Source organism: Notolepis coatsorum, assembly GCF_963971535.1.
Source record: "Notolepis coatsorum genome assembly, chromosome: 13".
NCBI lineage: Eukaryota > Metazoa > Chordata > Actinopteri > Aulopiformes > Paralepididae > Notolepis > Notolepis coatsorum.
In genome coordinates, this window is record NC_140177.1 from 62290051 (window position 1) to 62313779 (window position 23729).

General features: G+C 45.0%; 1 protein-coding gene across 1 annotated transcript; it reads right to left on the minus strand.

Moving 5' to 3' along the window:
- Window positions 1-217: 217 nt before the first annotated feature.
- LOC311239375 (G-protein coupled receptor 55) lies at window positions 218-1415 on the minus strand (the record flags this gene model as incomplete). The annotated part of the gene is made up of 2 exons (XM_084327682.1): window positions 218-433; window positions 690-1415. 2 exons carry the CDS (start codon window positions 1413-1415, stop codon window positions 218-220), a joined length of 942 nt encoding a protein of 313 aa, XP_084183808.1.
- Window positions 1416-23729: the final 22314 nt, after the last annotated feature.

The following is a 23729-nucleotide window of genomic DNA, read 5'->3' on the forward strand; positions in this document are numbered from 1 at the left end:
CACCATCCCTTTGATGCTTAAGACAACCATGATAGGCGAAGGGGTCATAGAAAGCTAAATTCTAGTGTACCCCCACTTCTGTGCTCGGCTAACACCACAGAACCACTCGTCCATTTAGGTTGATATACCAAAATTCAAGATACTTTATCTGGTTATCACTACCAACTGTCAATTCCTGAGGACAATCAATTGATGTTGTATCGTGCTCGTGTCCCGCTCACACCTCGGAGCTGTTGAGGGTGGGCCCTCTTGTGCTGTTGATAGACCTCCTGGAAGGCCTAATGATGTGCTTGGTGTTCCTCACCTCGTGGGCGATGAAGTAGTAACACAGAGCGTCCAAGCAGGTGGTGATGTTAGACAGGCACATAGCGACCTGTACGAACAGGCTGATACGTGTCTTTGATCCACAGTGTTCGATCACTCCTCGCCGCACCTGGGATGAAATGAGGTGGGGTTAGAGACAGAGTTATGACACCCTTCAGGTGACTGGGCCAATGTGAAACCCTATTATGTCTTATCATGCTATTGTCCATATTCACACGGCGGCCATTTTGCTTTTATGTCATGTTAAGGTTGGGATTTCTTTCCACCCTGTTCATGACATAAGAGCAAAATGGCCAGTGGAAGAATATGGTCAATAAAGCCTTTTATTTCTATGTGCATCTGATTTGCCTGTAGATTAATCTCACCAGGAACTGCAGCAGGATGGCCAGGTGGCTGGGAGTAAAAGGCACCAGGAAGGCACACAGGCTACTGTAGAAGATTCTAATACAGGCCCTGCTTTTGGGGCTCTGCTTGCTAGACTCCTTCAGTGTCCAGATGGTTTGGACTGAACAGCCCACCAGCACCAGCGCTGGCCCCAGGAACCCAAATACCTCCAGACAGACGATGACAACAGGGTTCCACCCTTTCGCTGAGTACCCATGGAAGCAGTGGAATTTTCCCTGCCCAGACTCTCTGAAACCATAGACAGGGGAGATGGCTACCAGTACCACCACCCACACCACGACACAGGTCCGCAGAGCCGCTTTAGGTGAGCGGATCTGCTTGGCTCTGAAAGGGTGACAGATAGCCACCCAGCGGTCCACAGCAATGCACATAATAGTATAGATGCTACCATACATCCCCACAAAGTACAGGCTTTCCAGGAAGGAACAGAGGAGCTGGAGGTGGGGTTCCCAGAGGTGGTTGGTAGCGTGCATTTTGAAGGGCAGCGGCAGGAGGAGGAGAAGGTCCATGAGAGCCAGGTTGGTCATGTAGATGGTGGACTCTGTCCATTTGCGAAGGAAGACACAGAACACTGCTAGCGCCATGACGTTAAGAACCAGACCAACCAGGAAGATGGGTATATAGATCACCAGCTCCACATACTTCATCTGCCGGTCGACCTCCTCAAACGAACAGTTGCTTGTCATGGTGCTGGTGAAGGAGAAAGGTATTCAGTATTTCATCACCATCAACAAAGACATCTTGGTAGGCAAACGTTTAATCAAATAACAGGTGATGTGAATATGGTCAATGAATAATGGCTATAGACCTACAAAATTCTGTGCACCAGTTTCTTTTGTTAGTTTTCAGAGTGTGTTTCCTAGTATTAGCTTAGTTTGTATTTAATATTTATTTTTCAATACTTCTTTATAATATGGAGGGTATTTGTGTGGGGCAAGATTGTATTTCAGAAAGTAACACTTTTTGAAGGCAATTGACTCACAGTCATGTAGACATCCCGGTCTCAATACACATGCACTAATGCCTCCCCACGCTGCAGTGTTGACAAAAATTGAAAATACTAAAGACTAAAACTGAACACATTTTCAGTCAAATTTAAATTGACTTTGTTTTGTAAATACACAATATAGTTTCAGTTTAGTTTAAAATAAATGTCTCCTTTTTTTCTTTTTTTTTATTGATCTTTTCCCCCCTCCTTTTTCCTCAGATTTTCTCCCCTCCCAATGTTAGTCATTATGCCAATTCCCAATCCCCTTCCTGGTCGCTGCGCACTTACCCCCACAGTCGGTCTGGGAGAGTGGAGGTTATCACATGCTTCCTCCGACACACGTCCAGCCAATCAACCGCTTCTTTTCACCTGGCAGCGCGGACTCTCACTGAGAGGGTGTAACGTGTGGAAGGATCACACTACCCCCCTTAGATCCTATCCGCGCTGAGCAGGCGCCCCGACCGAACTGTAGGAGTCGCTGTTTACAACGACCCGGACCCACCCCGCCAGCTTTCCCACCCTCTAATACTGCCAATTGTATTAGTGTGAACGGCCAGCCAAGCTGGTGACAACGCCGGCGCTGTGAGCTGGATTCGAACAGGCGAATCCAGCGTCTCCGGCGTTGGTGACGAACGCAATCTCTGCTACGCCACCTGACCGCCCGTCTCCTTTTTATTTGTATTTATGTTTCACACCCAGTTAATCCCTGTGCTGCTGTGCATTAAACCACCTTTCAATTGTGTGGGTTCAGTATGTGCGCTCTGTTCCCTGTTTCTCCAACCTTTTTTTTATTTTATTCAGCACAAAATCAAGACAGTACAGATATGCAGATATACTTCACAACACGTTATCAATTAACATCATGTCTGTACCGTATCATTAAGAGACAGCTATGCTTGGGGAAGGGGCGTGGGGGAAACATAAAAACAGATAAACCAGAATATACTACATGTGTGGAAGAGACCACCAGTAAGTGTTGAAACAAAGACAGATTTAAGAAGTAAAAATAATAATAGTGATGATATACGAGTGATATTAGTAGTTACAGTTTAGATGCAATCATGGTTGTATATTGAAGGCATGAGAAACACATTTGGATTAGGTAAGTATTACTGGTGAGATAAATCAAACTATTTAAAAAAAGAAAATGACAATAAAATGGGAAATAAAATAGAAAATAATAAGATGAAAATTAAAATAAAATACTTATGGTAGAATTTAGAGTGTTAGATCCTATGGTATACATAGGAATGTTAAGGATAATTGGATCATTCTGGGATATCCGGTGGTGCAAGGGAGGGAGTCATACGCAAAGGTTGTGTTCATGGAACACAATCCTGTACGACTCTCGGTGGGAGGGAAGGGTAGGGGATTTTTATTTGTATATATGTATGTTTTTAAGCTCGGCTCTCAACGGGACCTCACTAGTGGGATGTATATCTATTATTGCCTCGCACTCTAGAAGCATTACCAAAAATTACAATGCAACATGTATAGACTATGGCTAGTTTGAATATAATGATATGGAACACCGGGGGAATAAATAACCAACTCAAACGCTAAAGCGTGCTCACACTGATGAAAAAAGAACATGTGGACATTGCTCTGCTAAGCGAAACACACATTCTAGGGAAAGACATAGGTAAATTAGCGGACAACATATACCATAATATCAGTCACTCCTCTATTGGTACGAGAACTCGGGGTGTAGCAATAGTCGTTAAACGTAAGTTGAATATTGTACTAAAGGGAGTATGGTCTGATGTAGAAGGTCGGATAACTATAGCTAAGATTGAACATAAGAACAGGAAAATAGCGTTGATAGCGGTATACGCCCCAAATTTGTACGAAGAAGATTTCTTCACTACACTAACCAATGCAATGTTAGACATTCCCGATTACTCATTTATAATAGGAGCGGATTTTAATGCCATCTGGAACCCAAGGATGGACAAATCTTACCTCGCCTTTTCCAGCGAACAAAAGAATTCATCGAAGGCATTAAAGGATTGGTCAAAGATTACAGGTGTAAAGGACTTATGGCGGTTACTTAATCCCACGACCCGAAAGTACTCTTGTCGATCTGCGAGACATAAGACACTATCCAGAATAGATTATGTCTTTGCATCACAGAGACTATTTGATAATTATGAAGTGGAAATGATACCCAACGCACTCAGATCACTGTTATTTACTCCTTAAAGGTACATTTGGTATACTATCCTCCCGAGCCCCAAGATGGCGATTTAACTCGTTGCTGCTTAACAACAAGGAATTCATTACACAACTCAAAGAAGCTCTTATAGTATTCCAACGGGAGAATGCAAACTCGGTGCAAGACCCCAGAATAATATGGATGTCGGTAAAGGGAATGATCAAAGACTTCACGGATAGCTTTTCCTCCAAAATGCGCAAGAATCAAAGCACAAAACTGGATGAGCTGGAAACGCTTTACTCAACGTTATTTAATTCTCTGAAATACAACAACTCAACTCGACTAGAAAATCAAGTTAACGTACTAAAAATAGAGATCAATGCCATATACAGACAACAATCGGAAATACAAATACGCAGCACAAGACAACAGCAGTACTCCCATGGTTCCAAACCCAGCCACCTATTAGCCATGCGATTAAGAATTAATGCAACATTTGCAGATATAACTACCATTAGAGCACAACAAGTACTTGTAACAGATCCTGTAAAAATAAACGATACATTCAAAGTATTCTACTCCGACTTATATAAATCAGAAATGACCTTTGATCAAAACAAAATGGACACATTTCTTAATCAAATTATTCTCCCTAAACTTTCAGAGGATGACGCTAAACAGTTAGAAATACCGATCACACTAGAGGAACTCAAGAAGGCCATAACCGCAATGAAAAGTGGTAAGGCTCCAGGAAGAGACGGTTTCCCATCAGAAATGTACCTTTCTTGTTGGGACATAATTGGCCCCTTATTACTAAATATGATCTTATACTCAGTCAAGGAGGGGAACTTCCATAAAATTTACAATATTGCACTCATAACAGTCCTCCTTAAAAAAGACAAAGACCCCAACGAGTGCGGTAGTTATAGACCTTTAAGCCTCCTCGGAACAGATATCAAACTGTACTCTAAGGTATTAGCCATCAGATTACAAAAGCATATGACGTCTTTAGTTCACCCGGACCAAACTGGCTTCATAGGAGGCCGCCTGATCACTGAGAACATAAGACGTATACTGCACGTACTTGATGCCGACAAGGAGGACACCATACCTAAGGCGATGCTGTCCCTGGATGCTATGAAGGCCTTTGACAGGCTGGAATGGTCGTATCTGTGGGCAGTGCTAGAAAGGATGGGGTTAGGAAAAGGATTCATCGATATGATTAAAGTATTATACAAAGACCCATCGGCCATGATTACAACAGGCACAATCATCTCTGAAATATTTCCGGTATCACGCTCTGCCAGACAGGGTTGTCCTCTTAGTCCCGGACTGTTCAATCTATCATTAGAGCCTTTAGCACAATATATAAGACAATCCCAATCCATAGAACCTATCGTAATCAAGGGCACACAACAAAAAATTTGTTTATATGCGGACGATGTAATATTGTTCATGAAAAACCCCAACACCACATTGCCTCATCTGCTCAAGTTGATTGAGGACTTTGGTGATTTATCGGGATTTAAGATAAATTGGCCGAAGTCGGCTTTCCTTCCACTTAACACCCCTGCAAAAAAAGATACAACCCTCCCAGGACAGATACCGATGGTAAAACATTTCAGATGCTTGGGAGTGGAAATATTCCCTACCATAAGACAAACGGTGAAGCACTACACAAAAATCCCAAACAAAATCAAAGACGACCTTGATAGATGGGCAAAACTTAAAAACACAGTACAAGCACGGATATCAATAGTTAAGATGGATGTACTACCTAAAATCAACTTCTTCTGTTCAATGCTACCGTTACCCCCTCCAGAGGGTTACTGGAAAAGATTACACTCCTCCACATACAAATTTATTTGGAATAACAAACCACCACGTATAAAAAGATCCACCGCACAGAGAAATAAAGCAGATGGTGGCATGGCATTTCCAGATTTTTTCCTATATTTTAAGGCGTACTCATTAAGTCCATTGACAACATGGTTTGACTCCCAAGCATTAGCATCTTGGAGAAAAATAGAAGAAAACATAGTAGCCCCACATAGACTGAAGGACATAGCATACACTAAACTACCAATCAAGCACTGTGAACGAAAATTTGGCCCCATAATTACTCACGCGATCCGGATATGGCGTGAATCACAAAAAAAAAATCGTAACCCACAAGAATGGCACAATCATACTCCCTTATTCAATAACAATGGTCTCTTAATTGGAAAACGACCTATAAGATTCCCTATATGGGAAGAGCAAGGCATACACTCAATAAGGGGATGTTTTTAACAAACAGGGTTTTTGTAGTGATAAAGAAATACGCAAAAAATTTAATCTCACCAAGTCCACATGGCTTTTTCACAAACAGTTAGAGCTATGTTTGAAGTCTCACGGTGTTCCATTAGACAGACCAATTGAACACCACAGATACCACAAATTCTTCTACTCAAGAGAGACATCGAGAGGTTTTGTTTCAGAATTTTATCATCAATTACTAACGTCCTCGTATGAAACCCTCCAACTTGACTCTGTCTGGAGGAGGGATATACCAGACCTGGAAAATGACTTTGATTGGCAAGGAGCCTGGGCAAATGTCCGACTTACATCAAGGAACCCGGATCATCAACAAATCAATCTTAACTATATTCACAGGACATACTTGACTCCTATAAGACTGTGCCGAATGGGGCTCAAACAAGATTCCAAATGCACCCAATGTACAAATGGGGACGAAGGGACATTTATGCACATGTATTGGGACTGCTCACCAGTTAAGGCATTCTGGAAAGATGTGACCCAACAAATATCAAAACTCGTATCTTGGAATATACCTGTACACCCCTCGGTATTGCTGTTGAATGATGTTTTTGAGTTTGCAGTGAATCCACAGCTAAAGAGATTGGTTTTATCGGGTATCACAGTAGCCAAAAAGCTGATCGCATCACGCTGGTTTCAACCGGAAAAAATGTGCCGTAAAGTTTGGTTTCTTACATATCTCGATGTAATTTACCATGAAATATCTACAGCAAGAATTCTGGGTCTCAATGAATCCAAAATGTCAATGTGGTTAGAAGTGGTGGAGAGAATAAAAGCTAGCTTATAATGGTAGTGTCTGGTTAGGTGCGAGGGATAGTGGAGGTACTTCTCAAGGTGGGGTCCGGGAGGGGGGGGTTCGAGCTGAGCATATGTGTGTAGGTTTTTTTTTTTTAGATAACAGGTATTATGGGTATATCTTATATAAGACAACTAACTAAAAGGTGATCTCATTGGATGTGCCCTGACAATTAATGCTTGTATATCTTATCGTGTGTTGTCATGTTTGTTTATATGTTTGTTTAAAAAATAATAAAAAAATAAAATACAAAAAAATAAAATAAAAATAATAGTGCCTTTATAGCCCTATACGCTCTATACAAGCCCACTTTCTATCGAACTGTTCACCTTGCAACCTGATCAGATGAGTCATCCTCTCCATGTCCTGAATTTCTTTAATTTTGTTTAGCCATTGGTTATGTGTTGGGGGACTGGGCTTGAACCAATTAATTGTGATCATTTTCTTGGCAGCAGTTAACAGTATCTGTTCCCTGTTTCTAATGTGAGAAGACTTGATGTCACAAGTGTATCAAATGTATTCAGGGAAGTTCTTAATAGAAATAGCTGTTAAACCATGTTACAGTGACTGTTCTATCCATTGATAGAATCAAAGTGACCAGGGATCTCAAGGCATCCTTGCATTTAGGTCGGTAGGTATTTTTCACATACATATTTCTAACGTGCTTAACAACATCTCAAGCAAAATACGCCTTTTGTCATTACAGATCAACATGACTATAGACTTAGTATCAATATGAGAAACTTTAAGTACATTATGGTGCCCTTACCTCACAGAAGGCAGCCTGTTTGTACTTCATTCAGTCTGTCTGTCTGTCTGTCTGTCTGTCTGTCTGTCTGTCTCGTCTGACACTGGGGGTTGTGGGTTGTGTCACACTTCTGCTTTCTCTACCTTTGGTTTTTCCATCACCACTTCCTGGGTCGTGATATGGCATGTATGCAGATTTGCACGAGAGCAGACTAATCTCAGAGTCAAGGTATAGGCTACCAGCCAGCCCCGGTAGCACAGTCACTCAGTAAAGCTGCGACATCTACATAGATACACAATTACGACAAATGTCTAGATTGCAGGATTTATATTGTGAAAACATTGTTAACAAAGAATATTGTGACAGGTGATTGTTATCTCTGTGCATCTTTGTAGGACTGTGTGTGCAAACATTTGTCCATCTATCAGTACAAGCATTGGCCCACCTTTCTCTTGTCTCTCATCTTCAGTGATAACTATTGTTTATGGTTGTTTATTCTTTCAAAGGATCCCCATTAGCTGCCACCTAAGTGGTGAGCTAGTCTTCCTGGGGTCCACACAGAAAGACAACAGAAAACACAAAACATAACAACATGAGATACATATGACAATCACAATTAACAATGATAATCTAAAAACAGTAAGTATTTAAGTAGTGCATTCTCAGGTGGTATTCTTTTTTTTATCCACTTTTTCTCCCCATTTTCTATTTTTCTCCCATCCCAATTTCGTATTATCCAATTCTTCCCTCCCCTGTCTTGAACGTTGCTAGACTATGCCTCCCACTGGTCAGCTGTGGTGAGGACAGAAGCCTTGCATCACGTGTCCCCTCCGGTACACGAGGAGGCAGCCTGTTGCATCTTTTCACCGCAGCAGCTCGAACTCTCAGTGGCGAGGAGTAACGCATGGGAGGCTCACGCTGCCCCCGCTACTTCCTGTTTCCGCTGCACCAAACCGACCTGTAGGAGTCGCTGTCCACAACGTCCAATCCCCACCCACCGGCTTTCCCACCCTCTAACACTTGCCAATTGTGTTAGTATGAACGACCGGCCAGCCGGTAGCAACGCAGAGAGCTGGGCTCGAACCCAGCATCCCCTGCGTTAGTGGCGAGCGCCTTGCCCACTGCGCCAATCAGCCGCCCCCTCAGGTGGTATTTGAAAGACACTTTGCTATTCAATTTACTTATGTTCAGTGGGCAGTTATTCCAATGATTGATGGCACGATAAACAAGTCCTCTTTAAAGCATTTGATTTTGGACGTGGTAACATAATCTGTCCATAATCGGCTGACCTAGTAAAATAAGAATGAACCTGACTGCATGTGACAATTTGTTTGTATAAGAAAACAGGTTGAGACGAAAAGACAGTGTTCCTGACAAATTTAACTGTGTTGAAAACCAGCCTATTCTCTACCGTTAACCATGAGAGTTGCCGGTGCATAGTGATAGTGTTTGTTCTCAAGTCAAGTCAAGAGTTTTATTTGTCACGGCATACGAGTATACAATGAAATGCGGGTGGTCTTGCCCGCAACGATGTGCAATACAGTGGGTACAACATATAATAGAATCCAATACAAAAAAATTGTGCAATAACAGGTAACAGGTAACATGGTGTGACATCAAAATCGGTATCTGTACATAGTTATTTACAGAGCATATAGGACATGCTAGGTAGCTTTGGTAGTGCAATACACTGTTACTGTTGCTAATACTGATTTAAAGTGGCTTTTCCTTTTGGCAATAAGTGTGAGTGTGTGCGCATGAGTGTGTGCCCGCTCATGTTGAAGTGTTAAAGTGGCTGCTAGTGTGTGAGCGTGCACAGCGTGCGTGTCGTGTGTGTGCTCATGTGTGCTTATGTGTGGATAGTTCAGTGTTCTGTGGTACTCAATGTTCATTGTTCAGGACTCTGATGGCCTGGGGGAAGAAGCTAAGCCTAAGCCTCTCTGTCCTAGTAGCTGGGGTTCGCAGGCGTCTGCCTGACCTCAGCAGCTGAAACAGGCTGTTATTGGGGTGGTGGGGGTCTTTCATTATTCTGCAGGCTCTGGATTTGCACCTTTTGTTGTTTAGAACCTGCAGGGGAGGTAGTGCAATACCCGTGGTACGCTCGGCTGAGCGCACCACTCTCTGTAGGGCCTTCTTGTCCTGTGCCGTGCTGTTTCCATACCAGGCAGTGATGTTTCCGGTCAGGATGCTCTCTACAGCTCCTGAGTAGAAGGACTGGAGTATCTTCCCCGATACTCTGAACTTCCTTAACTGTCTCAGGTGGTAGAGGCGCTGTTTCGCCTTCTTTACTACTGTGTCTATGTGTGTTGACCATGTCAGGTCCTCTGAGATGTGGACCCCCAGGTACTTAAAGCTGCTCACCCTGTCCACAGTAGCCCCGTTAATCATCAGTGGTGTGTGCGTCTCCTGCTGTCCTCTCCTATAATCCACGATCAGCTCCTTGGTTTTACCAATGTTCAGGAGCAGGCTGTTGTCCTGGCACCAGCGTTCCAGTACCTCAACCTCCTCCCGGTAGGCCTTCTCGTCGTTGTCCGAGATCAGCCCCACCACCACGTGTCGTCTGCGAACTTCACTATGGAGTTGGAGCTGAACTTGGCCATACAATCGTGTGTGTAGAGTGAGTACAGCAGGGGGCTCAGAACACAGCCCTGGGGGGACCCGATGCTCAGGGTGATGGTGTTGGAGGTCTGACCCCCCACCCTGACCGCCTGGGGTCTTTCGCTCAGAAAGTCCAGTACCCATCTCATGGAACAATGTAAGACTAACCTTGCAGCTCTGTTCTGGGCAGTTTGCAATTTCTTTAGTTGACCTTTGGATACAGAGGACCATTACTGGTGCACAATAATCCAGGTGACATGGGGCGGCTATGTGGCGTAGTGGGCAAGGCGCTCGCCACGAATGCGGAGACGCTGGGCTCGCCTGTTCGAGCCCAGCGCTCCACATTGCTTTCAGTTTAGCTGGTCGTTCATACTAATACACATTGGCCGTATTAGGGGGAGGGAAACTGATGGGTGGGGATCGGGCGTTGTGGACAGCGACTCCTACAGGTCGGTTGGTGCGCCTGCGCAGTAGAATCAGGAAGTGTCGGGGGCAGCGTGAGCCTCCCACACGTTACTCCTCGCCACTGAGAGATCGAGCTGCGCAGGTGAAAAGATGCGACTGCTGTTACCTCAAGTACCGGAGGGGACTTGTGCTATGTATGACTTAGTCCACATTGCAGCCGGCTTGTGGGAGGCAAGAAACAGCGTTCGTGACAGGGGAGGGTTGAATTGGATGATACGAAATTGGGATGGGAGGAAAATATAGAAAATGGGAGAAAAAGTGGATAAAAAAAAATAATAATCCAGGTGACATAAAAATTTAAGATTTCGCCACCTGTCCCACAATGTATGTAGGGACATAAGAAAGACATTTCCTCACCATGGAGATAACTAGTGCAGTCTGCAGTGCCGGTTTGAAATGTGGCCGTTTAGAGTGCATGTCAGTTGGGAACTGGGCCCCTTGAAGAGCTGCAGTGTTGTAGAGAACCACGGTATTGCCGCTTGCAGCGTTCTCCAGAACCGCGGTATTGCCGCTTGCAGCGGTCTCGAGAACCGCGGTATTGCCGCTTGCAGCGTTCTCGAGAGCCGCGGTATTGCCGCTTGCAGCGTTCTCGAGAACCGCGGTATTGCTAATGCTGCTTGCAGATAACCGTGCATCCAATCAACTGTTCATTCAACACTCAGCACTTATGTGGGTCCTCAGCAATACATTCACCAAGTTTTAAGTTGATCGGATGAACGGTTCTTGAGATAATGCGAAGGACAGAGAGGAGCATTATGGCATATGATGCTGCTACAGCGCCACCTAGATGTCTACCAATGTGGTTGCAATAGCACAAAGCGTTCAGGAGATATGACATTTTATTCCATATAAGGCTAAGCCCAAATGTATTAACCGTACAGACCTAGATCATGAGGCTATTGAAACTGTTTTTGTAGAAATTCTATTTGAAAGGGCTAAATCTGTTCTAGTCGGCACAATTTACAGACCGCCAGACCAAAATGGCTTTTATGATGTGTTGGATGCGTGCTTAGCTGGAGCTGAGGATGCAGAAATTATTCTTATTGGGGATTGGAACACGGATATGCAACAAAAAGATGCACCCGTCTTCAAATCCTACAATAGGTTTTGTGATCTGCACGGCATCAGCCAGCTAATCACACAACCCACACGTGTGTGTGAGTCAACTCAGACTACCATTGACCTCATCCTGACCTCTGACAAGTCCAAGATCGCCAATAAAGGGGTTATAGCATGCGGGTTAAGTGATCATTATATGATATTCTGTACCCGCAAAAAGCGAAAACAAAAGGCTGGCTGTCACAAAACAGTCACATCTAGAGACCTCAAAACCTACTCTAGCGAGGCCTTTAACCTTGAACTGGAGAGCCTGGACTGGTCAGATGAGCTCAATGGTACACTGGTTGAAGAAACATGGCTTGGCTTCAAAACCAAATTTTCAACGATACTAAACAACATGGCCCCCCTAAGAACCACCAGGGTAAAAGATTGCGCGGAGCCGTGGATGCACGCTGAAATACTGACCGCTATGAAAACCAGAGACAAAAAATGCTCAGAGTTTCGTAAAAGTCAGTCAAAGCTTACTATAAGCACGAGCAGTGAACTCCAAGCCCACGTGACTGAACTCAAACTGGAAAGAAACAGACTAAGAAATGATGTAAACTCCATGATCAAAACAGCAAAAAAAAATGTCATCAATGACAAAACCGAGGAAAACAAAAACAAACCACGTGAACTTTGGAAATTACTCAATAACCAACTAGGCTGCAGTAAAAAACTTAAAACCAGATTCTCAAACATAAACATAAAGACGGACAACACGCTCATCACAGAAAAGCTGGATGTAGCCAATTACTTAAATAGTTTCTTCACAAACATAGTCACAACACTGGTAAACAAACTACCCTCCCACTCAGGGCATTATGGGGTAGAACACATAGTAGCATACTACAAGAACCTAGGGGTCCACAAAGACGACTTCAAACTGGAAATAGTAACAACAGATGAGGTACTCAAAAAACTGAGCGGCCTCCAACCTAACAAGGCCACTGGCCATGACAACATCCCCTCCAAATTCCTCAGAGACTCAGCAGCCGCCATCACCCCAGTCATCACACACATAATAAACCTCTCCATAAAACAGGGACACGTCCCCAAGGACTTCAAAATTGCGAGAGTGACCCCTCTGCACAAAAAAGGCAGTAAATTAGACCCAGGCAACTACCGCCCTGTTTCTATCCTTACCTCCATCTCGAAAGTCATGGAAAAAATTGTATACGAACAGGTCGAAAAATACCTTGCAGAAAAAAATCTAATCTACGAATTCCAATCTGGCTTCAGAACATCCCACTCCACTGACACATGCCTTCTCTATTTAAACGACCACATCAAACAAGAGGTGGACGCGGGCAAATACTGCGGCATGGTCATGCTGGACCTACAAAAGGCCTTCGACACTGTCAATCACACCATTCTGATTGACAAGCTAAAAGCAATTGGTTTTGATAGTCCATCAGTGAGCTGGATGCAATCCTACCTGGAGGGGAGAGAGCAGATGGTGGAGGTAAACGGTACCCTATCCCCCCCCCTCACAGTAAGCTGTGGTGTTCCACAAGGAAGCATACTAGGTCCGCTACTGTTCCTAATTTATGCAAATGACATGTCGTCAGCTTGTGACTGCAACTTGTTCCTGTTTGCGGACGACTCAGCCCTGCTGGTCTCTGACAAGAACAAGTTACAGGTTGAAAAAACCCTCAGCTCAGAACTAGGCAAAATCTGCATATGGCTCGCTGATAACAAACTATCATTACACATGGGCAAAACAGAGTCCATTCTCTTCGGTTCAAATAACAAACTCAGCAAGACCGACGGCTTCTCAGTTACAGTGGGTGACAATATTGTCACAAGGAAAGAAGATATTACCTACCTGGGTTCCATCCTAGAGGCAAATCTTTCCTGTGACAAAATGGCATCCAATGTAATAAAAAAAGTCAACCAACGAACTCGATTCTTGTACCGGATCTCCTCACTGGTAAACAAGAATACCCTGAAGACTCTGGCAGGAGCACTCATTCAAGGGTACTACGACTATGCTTGCACCTCATGGTACCAAAGCACCTCAAAGGCGCTAAAAACAAAATTACAAACATCTCAAAACAAACTGGTCAGACTACTGCTTGACCTTACTCCTAGAACCCACCTCACCCCTGCCCACTTTGACAACCTAGGATGGCTTAGAGTAGACGACAGAGTACAGCAACTTGCAATGGGCCTGGTCTACAAGATACACTACACGACCAAGGTACCCATGTACATGTCAAAATACTTCCCAAAGGTCAGTGAATACCACGATCACAACACCAGAGGGAGCTCCACAAATCATGTTAAACCCAGATTCGGCTCAAACAAGGGACTAAACACGTTTCGCAATTATGCCACATCAATGTGGAACGCCCTACCCAAAGCTGTAAAGGAATGTGAATAACTACCCACTTTCAAAAACACTCTCAAAAAACACCTAAGGGAGACTGCAACTCGAAACTGGCCCCTGTAAATGTCCGAACACAACCCCCCCCCCCCCCCCATGTACAGTAAATTACCAAGTATGGTCTTGTCAATATTCCAATGTACAGTTTTGTTTGTACAGTTGTACAGTGTCCCCCACCCACCCCTCCTACCCAACCCCCCCTCTCCTAACCCACCCCCCCCCACCCAACCACCTCCAATGTACAGTTTCTACATCAAATGTATATACTCTTTTTTCTGGACTCTTTTTGTATCACAAACAGTACTGTATTTGCAAATCTGGTATGTCATAAATGTATAGATGTAGCAGTACTGTCTATCTGTATGTCATGTATGTCATATATGTTACGATGAATTGAAAATGGGGGACCCTGATGTAAACAAGACGAAAGTCTTTCTCTGGTCTGCATCCCCTTAACAATTGTATGTATTGAGCTGTACTGTACTGTACCCATTCTGCAATCTGTTAATAAAGTTTTCAATCAATCAATCAATCCCTGCTCACAGCGTTTGAGCAAAACTTGAGGGCCGACTGTAGAAACATTTTATGAAATGTCAATCATCCCAAAACATTTCTTTTTTCGAGTTGGTACAGAAATACTCCGTACCAGATTTTGTGACGATTGCTCAAAATGTGTAGGAGGAGCAGAGAAAAACTGAAACATTTCAAATCTATCTAGACGCAAATGGGTGTGGTTTACATGGATAGATTTATTTGTCTGAACCAACAGAATCTCAGAGTTCATCTCTGAATTTTCGAGAGTTACGGTTCAAAAGTTACAGGCCGGGGCGGTCAGGTGGCGTAGCGGAGATTGTGCTCGTCACCAATGCAAGAGGCTGCGGTCTCGACTCCCGGAGAGTCAGCATTGCCTTGGCTCGGGCTGATCGCTATACTAACTCGTTTGGCTGAGTTAGGGGGAGGGGAGCCGTGGGTGGGTCCTGGGCGTTGTGGACAGCGACCCCTAGTTCGGTCGGGGCGCCTGCTCAGCAAGGGTAGGATCTGGAGAGAGGTAGTGCGACCTTCCACACGTTACACTCTCCCGGTGGCTTATATATTAATGCCAGCCCAAGAGTGCTTCCGCGTTTCTCTGATTGGCCACAACGCCCACGTGACAACGCCTAGCACGCCCCGCGGCAGAGGCGCATAGGTTGCCGCGGCATTATGCATTCGTAATCCCCCCTGTTTTAACATCAACGGTTAGCTCAACTCGTTTCTCAGCTTGCTATGGAGCCTGCGGTCAGTTGGTGACAAGTTTGAATCACTTCAATTTTTATTTTTATTTTTTATTGTGACGTACGTGGGTTGGTCATTATCATTATTACTGTATTTGGAAGACCATGTGAACATCAGATTAGTATCGTTTGTATGTGTGCGTGTGTGTGAACATGAGAGCTAATGATATCTCTTCTTCTCTTCCTGTCAGGTGCTGCCCGTCCCTATACTGAAGGGTGCCGATTGCCTAATGAGGGACAGCTGATGGCAATCACATCAAGAGGGGCGGGTGCACAAGTAGCTGACAGCACACACACGTCGGCGTCATGGTGTCATTTTTGCAGTAGTCTCATTGCTGGAAGTCACTTGCCTTATGGGGGAGTGAGGAGGCTGCCGTCTCGCCTGTCTATGGCCTAAAGCAACACTGTGTGGCACGGCGCCATTTTATCACATGGAGTGTGGGTTAAACTCCACAGCTGTGGTGTCCTAGGATGGGCCCAAGGTTGTATTGTAACTACTAAGTGTTTGTTTGTGTACCTGTATGTATTGTTTGTCCTCCCTTACCTTTTCCCCTTCTTGCTTTATGGTGGAGGTTTGAAGTCCTACCACCATAAATATATACTTTACTATTTGGAAAACGTCTTGTGTTGTGTCTTCTTTCACCTACACCTGGGACCTTGATTTTGAACATATTTACTGAGAGGGGCTGCTTTTGCTCATGTGCCGCCCTCCAGTTGTTATTATCAGACCTGCGTACATGACATGGGGGCTCGTTAGTTTGCGCAATTGTATGGTTCCTTGTTGGTAAAATAACGGGGTGACTTGTCGATTGAAGCATATCAGGTGTAATAAGATAGCGTTTTCTAAATTGGTAAGTTAGTGTGTTCCATTGTCCGTGCTACACAGTTGATTGATGTAAACCATTGTTGTTGTGATGCTCTTGAAATAATCTGTTTTTCTGCCACATAGGTAACAGGGGGGGTCACCTGCTTGGCTAGAGGGTGGGGGGCACGAGTCGTGATTCCGGTGGAGCGCGCAATGAAATCGGTAAGCGACTGAAGATATGTGTAGCCTTCATCCAGGTAGTGGAGTAGTTTATCTGGGATAGGCTAGAGTGACACAGGTGACTCCTAGTTGAGGTGGTTAGACCAGCATTTATTGTTTTCATAGATGGTAGATGTGGGCAGTAGATCAGAGTGGTTGAATTGTATACTACGGAATGTAATGATTAAAGGTGTACGCACGGATATTGTGGAGTAGGTGAGGGGATATTTTCTTGTCACCTGTGATTCGTTTTTTATTATTGTTGTGTTACTTTTTGTAGTCATATTCTGTAGGGACTATGGCTGGGGTGGCTTTTACTTTGGACTTGTTTGTGGCGGATCCTACAAGGGATCAGGTTGATGACTGCACGAAAGCTGAATTGTGTGGGGTCGCCAAGCATTATGGCATTACGGTCCAAAGTTCAAAAAGTAAAGAGGAGGTGAAAGCACTTGTGCTCGCTGGGTCGGTTGATAGGGAGATATTGAGTTCGCCCATAGCCGGGGGAAATGGCTCGGAGGACGTCACGCATGACGAGGCGTCTGGTGAGTCCAGTGAGGGAACAGGTGTTGCTATACAGGAACGGAGGGGTAGCGGTGCCATGGCTGAGGAGATTGACGGTGATAATTCTGTACACTCAGGACGTGCCTCTGTTTCAGAGGAGAGAGCTGCTATGCGTGACAGGGAAGAGAGAAAGGAGGAGAGAGACAGGTTGGAGAGGAAGGAGGAGAGCAGAGAGGAGAGAGACAGAGCTGCTATGCGTGACACGGAGGAGAGAGACAGAGAGGAGAGAAGAGAGGGGAAGGAGAAGGATAGAGAGCTCCAGATTACACTAAGGAGGATGGAACTGGAGAGTGTTGGCTCTTCTTCGCCCTCATCTGAAGGTTACCAGGGCAGTTTTAATGTTGGGCAGCATATTTCTATGGTTCCTGTTTTTCGAGAGTCTGAGGTGGAAGCATTTTGTTTTTAAGTTTTGAGCGGATAGCGTGGGCTTCGCGTTGGCCGGAGGACCAGTGGGCACTATTATTGCAATATAAGCTCACGGGTAGGGCTCAGGACGCATGCCAGTTATTATCGAAGGAGGACAGCATGGTATATGAGAAAGTGAAGGGTGCTGTCTTGCGCGTATATGAACTGGTGCCAGAAGCGTATCAGCAACGGTTTAGGGCACTAAGTAAAGCTCCCTCGCAAACACATGTGGCATTTTCCCATGAACAACGGACGATGTTCACTCGTTGGTGTGAAGCATGTAAGGTGGATGGGGTCGAGGCTTTGAGTGAGTTAATCCTCATTGAACAATTTAAAAAATTTGTGCCCGAACACATGATAGTACATTTAGAGGAGCGAAAGGTTTCTACCCTCCAGGAAGCTGCAGTTTTGTGTGACGAGTTAGCAATGATCCACAAAAATGTTTCTGTACGAAATGGTGTGTATGTAGGAGGGGGCGCGTTTTCTCCGTCGGGGCCGCCGTATCGTGGAGGTGACGAGCGACCATTCCGACCTCGCTCACCGCCGTCTCGAAATGCCCTGGGTGACGAGCGAGTGTGTCATTATTGTAAAAAAGAAGGGCATTTTGTGAAGGACTGTCATGCGCTAAGGGATCGACAGGAGACCAGGGAGTCAGCCCAGGAAATGAAAAGGGGTGGGGTTGATTGGTACGGTGTCATGTCCTGACCAGCATAGCTCTTTTGAGCCCTTTTTGTTTGATGGTTGTGTGTCCCTGTCGGGTAAAGTTGGGGACTACCAACGGGTGAGAATACTCTGTGATACAGGAGCCTCTCAATCGTTCATCCTGGCTGATGTATTACCATTGGATGTGGACTCCTGTCGGTCGAGCGGATTGGTGAGAGGTATTGGCATGGGGTGTGTGCGCGTGCCGTTGCATAAGGTGCATGTACAGTCTGCACTGATCACAGGTTGTTTTCCGGTCGCGGTTCGCCCATGTTTTCCCGTAAAGGGCGTGGATTTCGTCATGGGGAATGATATCGCTGGGGGTAAGGTCGTCCCTGTGTTGGAGGTTGGAGACGCTCCATTTACGAACTTATTGTGTGATGCATTGATTAATAATCACCCCAATGTCCCTTCTATTTGTGCTGTCCCTAGTGCACAGGAGCGGAAGCGAGACCAAGGTCTAGCGTTGGGTGACTCGGTCTGTGGTGAGTTTTGCAAGTTGGCGGTGACGCAGCATTTTGAGGCGGGGGATGAGGTGTTGATTGTGCTGCCCACGCCTAGTACGGTGCTCACTGCCCGGTTCTCAGGACCTTATGTGGTAAGGGGAAAGGTCTCTGCCACTAAGTATATGTTGCATACGCTCGGGCGGCGGAGGAGGACACGCTGGTGTCATGTGAATAGGCTAAGGAAAAGTCCTGCCCGTGTCTCGTCGGAGTTGAGATGTGACAGGACTGTTGTTTCACATGCTGTGTTGTGTTCTAATGTGCCTTACAGGACGCACGGGGTTGATGTTGGGAGTGCGAACACCATTGAGCAATTCGCGTATGGTTGACTACAGTATACCGTCATGGCCTCGGTATGAGGAATGTGCCAGCCACGTCCGGCGGCTGATGCATCTGGTATTGGGTGAGGTGGTGGTTGACCGTGTGGGCCCAACATGGGGCATGTGGCCTATATGGAGTGTGATTTCTATTTATTTTTGTTCTGTTGGTACTAATCGGATGTTGGTTGATAATAAGTGATAATGTTTTGCTAACCCTGCGGGTTCGCTCTTATGGGGGGAGGTGTGACGTACGTGGGTTGGTCATTATCATTATTACTGTATTTGGAAGACCATGTGATTTAATTAATTTATCATCCCTCAGTGGTTCTCAAACTGTGGTACGCGTACCACTAGTGGTACTTGGTGGTACTGCTGGTGGTACTTGAAAACATTTCCAAAAAAGCTAAAAAAAAAAAAACTTCAGCCCTGATCATAACCATTTATTTTTAGATTTCTTGTAATGTCAGATAAAAAATTAAATACTCCCACTTTTCTGAAAAGAGTTGGTGTTAAATCTGAAATTACAAAAAATCCATCAACATATGTGTTGCTGCTAATCATTGACACATGCCTAGCCTGTAATAATCCCCCCCAGAAAAATGTACTTTGCATTTGATATATTGTAAATATTTAACTTTTTGTGTGTTTCTTTTAACAATAATTTGTGATGCCATCACACAAACTGGCATTTAAAGGGTAAACATTCAAAAATGTATTGAATATGTGTTTTCTTTTCTTTTTTACAATAATTTGTGATGCCCATCACAAACACTGGCATTTAAAGGGTAAAAATTCAAAGATTCCTGCACCAGAATGCAGGAAATTAAGTTTTTGTAACAAAATAATTGTGTGTGTGTGTGTGTGTGTGTGTGTGTGCACGTGTGTGTGTGTGTGTGTGAGTGTGAGAGAGAATGACGGACAATTGCTTGCTGTGTGAGAGAAAGAGAGAGAGAGAGAGAAAGATAGAGAGAATTAAGTACATTTGCTGAAATACAGTTGTTCTTAATTTTCTCACTTGCTATGTGAGAATGTTAGTTATTATGTTCTCAATGCCCCTTGCATTGTATGAGTTGTGTGGAAGCATTTGCTAGTTCTAGTGCTATCCCTTTGTACATTGTGGCTGTGTCTGACAAAAGTTAACAATAAATAATGGTATTAGGAATACATTTGCCTCCTGCGTGAACTGTGCATAGCTAATAGACTGTATTTTAACGCCGGTCATATGGTGGTACTTGGAGAGCCAGCTACGTTCTCAGGTGGTACTTGGTGTAAAAAGTTTGAGAATAAACGTAACTATCGTCTGTCTTTCTTTCGCCGGTTAAGTTTAGGCATTCTTTCGGAGTTGGTTAAGGTTAGAGTTTGTCTTAGAGCATGGCAACAGAATGCCTGTCTTTCTTTCGCCGGAGCAGCAGCCTATATTCCGCTCTGCCGCGCGCCGCGATCACATGGGCGTCGTGGTCAATCAGAGAAACGCGGAAGCACTCTGGGGCTGGCATTAATATAGACGCCTCCCGGTGAGAATCTGCGCGGCCAGGCTGGCTGCCGGCTGGCTGCACATGCGTCGGAGGAAAGCATGTGACAAATTGTCTCCAGCCTCTCGGACCAACAGTAGGGGAAAGTGCGCAACAACCAGGAAGGGGGTTGGGAATTGGCATAACGACTAACAGTGGGATGGGAGAAAATCGGAAAAAGGAGGGGGAAAAAGATAACAAAAAAGAAAAAAGAAAAATAAATAGTTACAGGCCAAAACATAAAGTTTGTTGTTATAGCAGCACCATCTGGCCAAATGGCACCAGATTTCGACACTGTTCACGCGGGCCGCGTCTATGCCAAACGCAACGCAGTTCGGTTTCCGGGTTCCTCTGATTGGCCGCGACGCCCACGTGACCCGCGCTAGCGCGCCCCCTTATCCACCGCTGCCGCTACAGCTCGCCTGTGTGTTGCAGCGCACGCGGCAGAGCGGCTTGCGCTGTTGGTAACACCACCCACTTCAATGACAGAGCTCTCTTGTTTAATAATATTGTCGCGCCGCCACTCTGAGTCAAGAAACGCAGTCATCTTAATATGCTGCTTATGCAGTTATCAGCTGGGGATCATCCCTTTTTTTTATCCACTTTTTCTCCCACTTTTCTATATTTTTCTCCCATCCCAATTTCGTATCATCCAATTCAACCCTCCCCTGTCACGAACGCTGTTTCTTGCCTCCCACAAGCCGGCTGCAATGTGGACTAAGTCATACATAGCACAAGTCCCCTCCGGTACTTGAGGTAACAGCAGTCGCATCTTTTCACCTGCGCAGCTCGATCTCTCAGTGGCGAGGAGTAACGCGTGGGAGGCTCACGCTGCCCCCGACACTTCCTGATTCTACTGCGCAGGCGCACCAACCGACCTGTAGGAGTCGCTGTCCACAACGCCCGATCCCCACCCTTCAGTTTCCCTCCCCGTAATACGGCCAATGTGTATTACTGCGGACGACCAGCTAAACTGAAAACAATGTGGAGAGCTGGATTCGAACACGCGAACCCAGCGTCTCCACATTGGTGGCGAGTGCCTTGCCCACTACACCACCTAGCCGCCCTAGCTGGGGATCATCCCTATGTTCCCCGGGTCCTATGTTTCCCGGGCTCTATGTTCCCCGCTTTGATTGATTAATAGATTGAAAAAAAATTCTTTTATTTTATTAATTATTAATGTCCGCCTTGTTTCGAACGGTTAAGCTTAGGCCCTCGTTCGAACTGGTTAAGGTTAGAGTTTGGAATGAGGGCTGGTGGTCTAAAATTTTCAATCTATCAATCAATCAAAGCGGGGAACATAGAACCCGGGGAACATAGGACCCGGGGAACATAGACATGCTCCCATCAGCTGTATTTGGCATAGACGCCTGAGTCAAGAAACGCTATTGTCGCGCCGCCACTCTGAGTCAAGAAACGCAGTCATCTTAATATGCTGCTTATGCAGTTATCAGCTGTATTTGGCATAGACGCCTGATAACTGCATAAGCAGCATATTAAGATGACTGCGTTTCTTGACTCAGAGTGGCGGCGCGACAATATTATTAAACAAGAGAGCTCTGTCATTGAAGTGGGTGGTGTTACCAACAGCGCGTTTCTTGACTCAAGAGTGGCGCGTTTCTTGACTCAGGAAGCGAGCGTCAAAGCCGCTCTGCCGCGCGTGCTGCAACACACAGGCGAGCTGTAGCGGCAGCGTGGATAAGGGGGCGTGCTAGCGCGGGTCACGTGGGCATCGCGGCCAATCAGAGGAACCCGGAAACCGAACTGCGTTGCGTTTGGCATAGACGCTCCCGGGCCCTGGGCCCTCAGCAATACACCAACCAAGCGGGAATATATCATTTCTTCCCAGATGGCAGCAGTGCCTTCTGGGTAATAATACCTGTAATCACAACAGATGAGTGTTCTATCGATACATGCTTCCCAGTGTGCATCTATATGGAATAATCAGTAATCAGGTCTGAAACTATATTTTCCCACCAACATCATAAAGATGGAGGGTCTAGATCAGTGGTTCTCAATTGGTCTAGCCTCGGGACCCAACATTTCCCTTAGTCATTAAGTCGCGACCCAAATTTTTTAACCACTATGATTTTTTTCAATTCTTTTTTTGTGTGCAGTAATACACAATCTTTCATGCACTGTCAAAAACATGAAATAAACACAAAAAGTGCAACAATAATAATAATAATAATGGATTCAATTTGTACCGCGCTCTCCATTCGTGAGAATCTCAGAGTGCTACAGGAGATAGACAAAAGTTAAATGAATAAAACAATTTAAAATGAATAAAAACAATTAAAAAGACTAACAACCAGTGAAATGGAAGAACCTAAGAGTAAAATAAAATAAAAAGAATAGTAAAATGAATAGAAGTAAAAATAAAAGTAAAAGAAAATTCAGGCAAAAGCCTCGTTAAACAGAAATGTTTTTAGGCCCCTTTTAAAAACCTCGACGGATTGTGGTACTCTCAGGTGGATGGGGAGAGCATTCCAAAGTCTGGGTGCGGCAGAGCAGAAGGCGCGATCGCCCATGGAGTGCAGCTTAGTCCTGGGGGCTTTGAGGAGGTAGGCTGTGCCGGAGCGGAGGGAACGTGAGGAGGACTGGGGGGTGAGGAGTTCCTTGTGATAGGCAGGGGCACCACCGTGTACGCACTGGTGAGTGAGGAGGGACACCTTGTACTCAATTCTGTGTTCCACGGGGAGCCAGTGAAGGGATCCGAGGGTGGGGGTGATGTGATCATATTTGCGCACCCTCATCAGTATCCTAGCAGTGACATTCTGGATGGTTTGCAGTTTTTTAATGCTTTTACTAGGGATCCCGATGAGGAGTGCATTGCAATAGTCCAGCCTGGAAGAAACAAAAGCGTGGACGAGTTTCTCGGAATCTGCCAGGGTGAGTGAGGGGCGGAGTTTAGTGATGTTTCGGAGGTGAAAGAAAGAGGTCCTGCAGGTGTTTGATGTGTGTATCATATGTGACAACAAGGCCTAAAACCCAATGAAATAAAATAATAAATGCTTCTTAGCAGATTTCTTAGCTTAACATAACAGACCTAAATTTGGGGGAACTAATGGGATAACTGGGGTTGCAACAAAAGTGCAACTAGGGCTAAAAACCCAATGAAATAAAATAATAATAATAAATAATTAT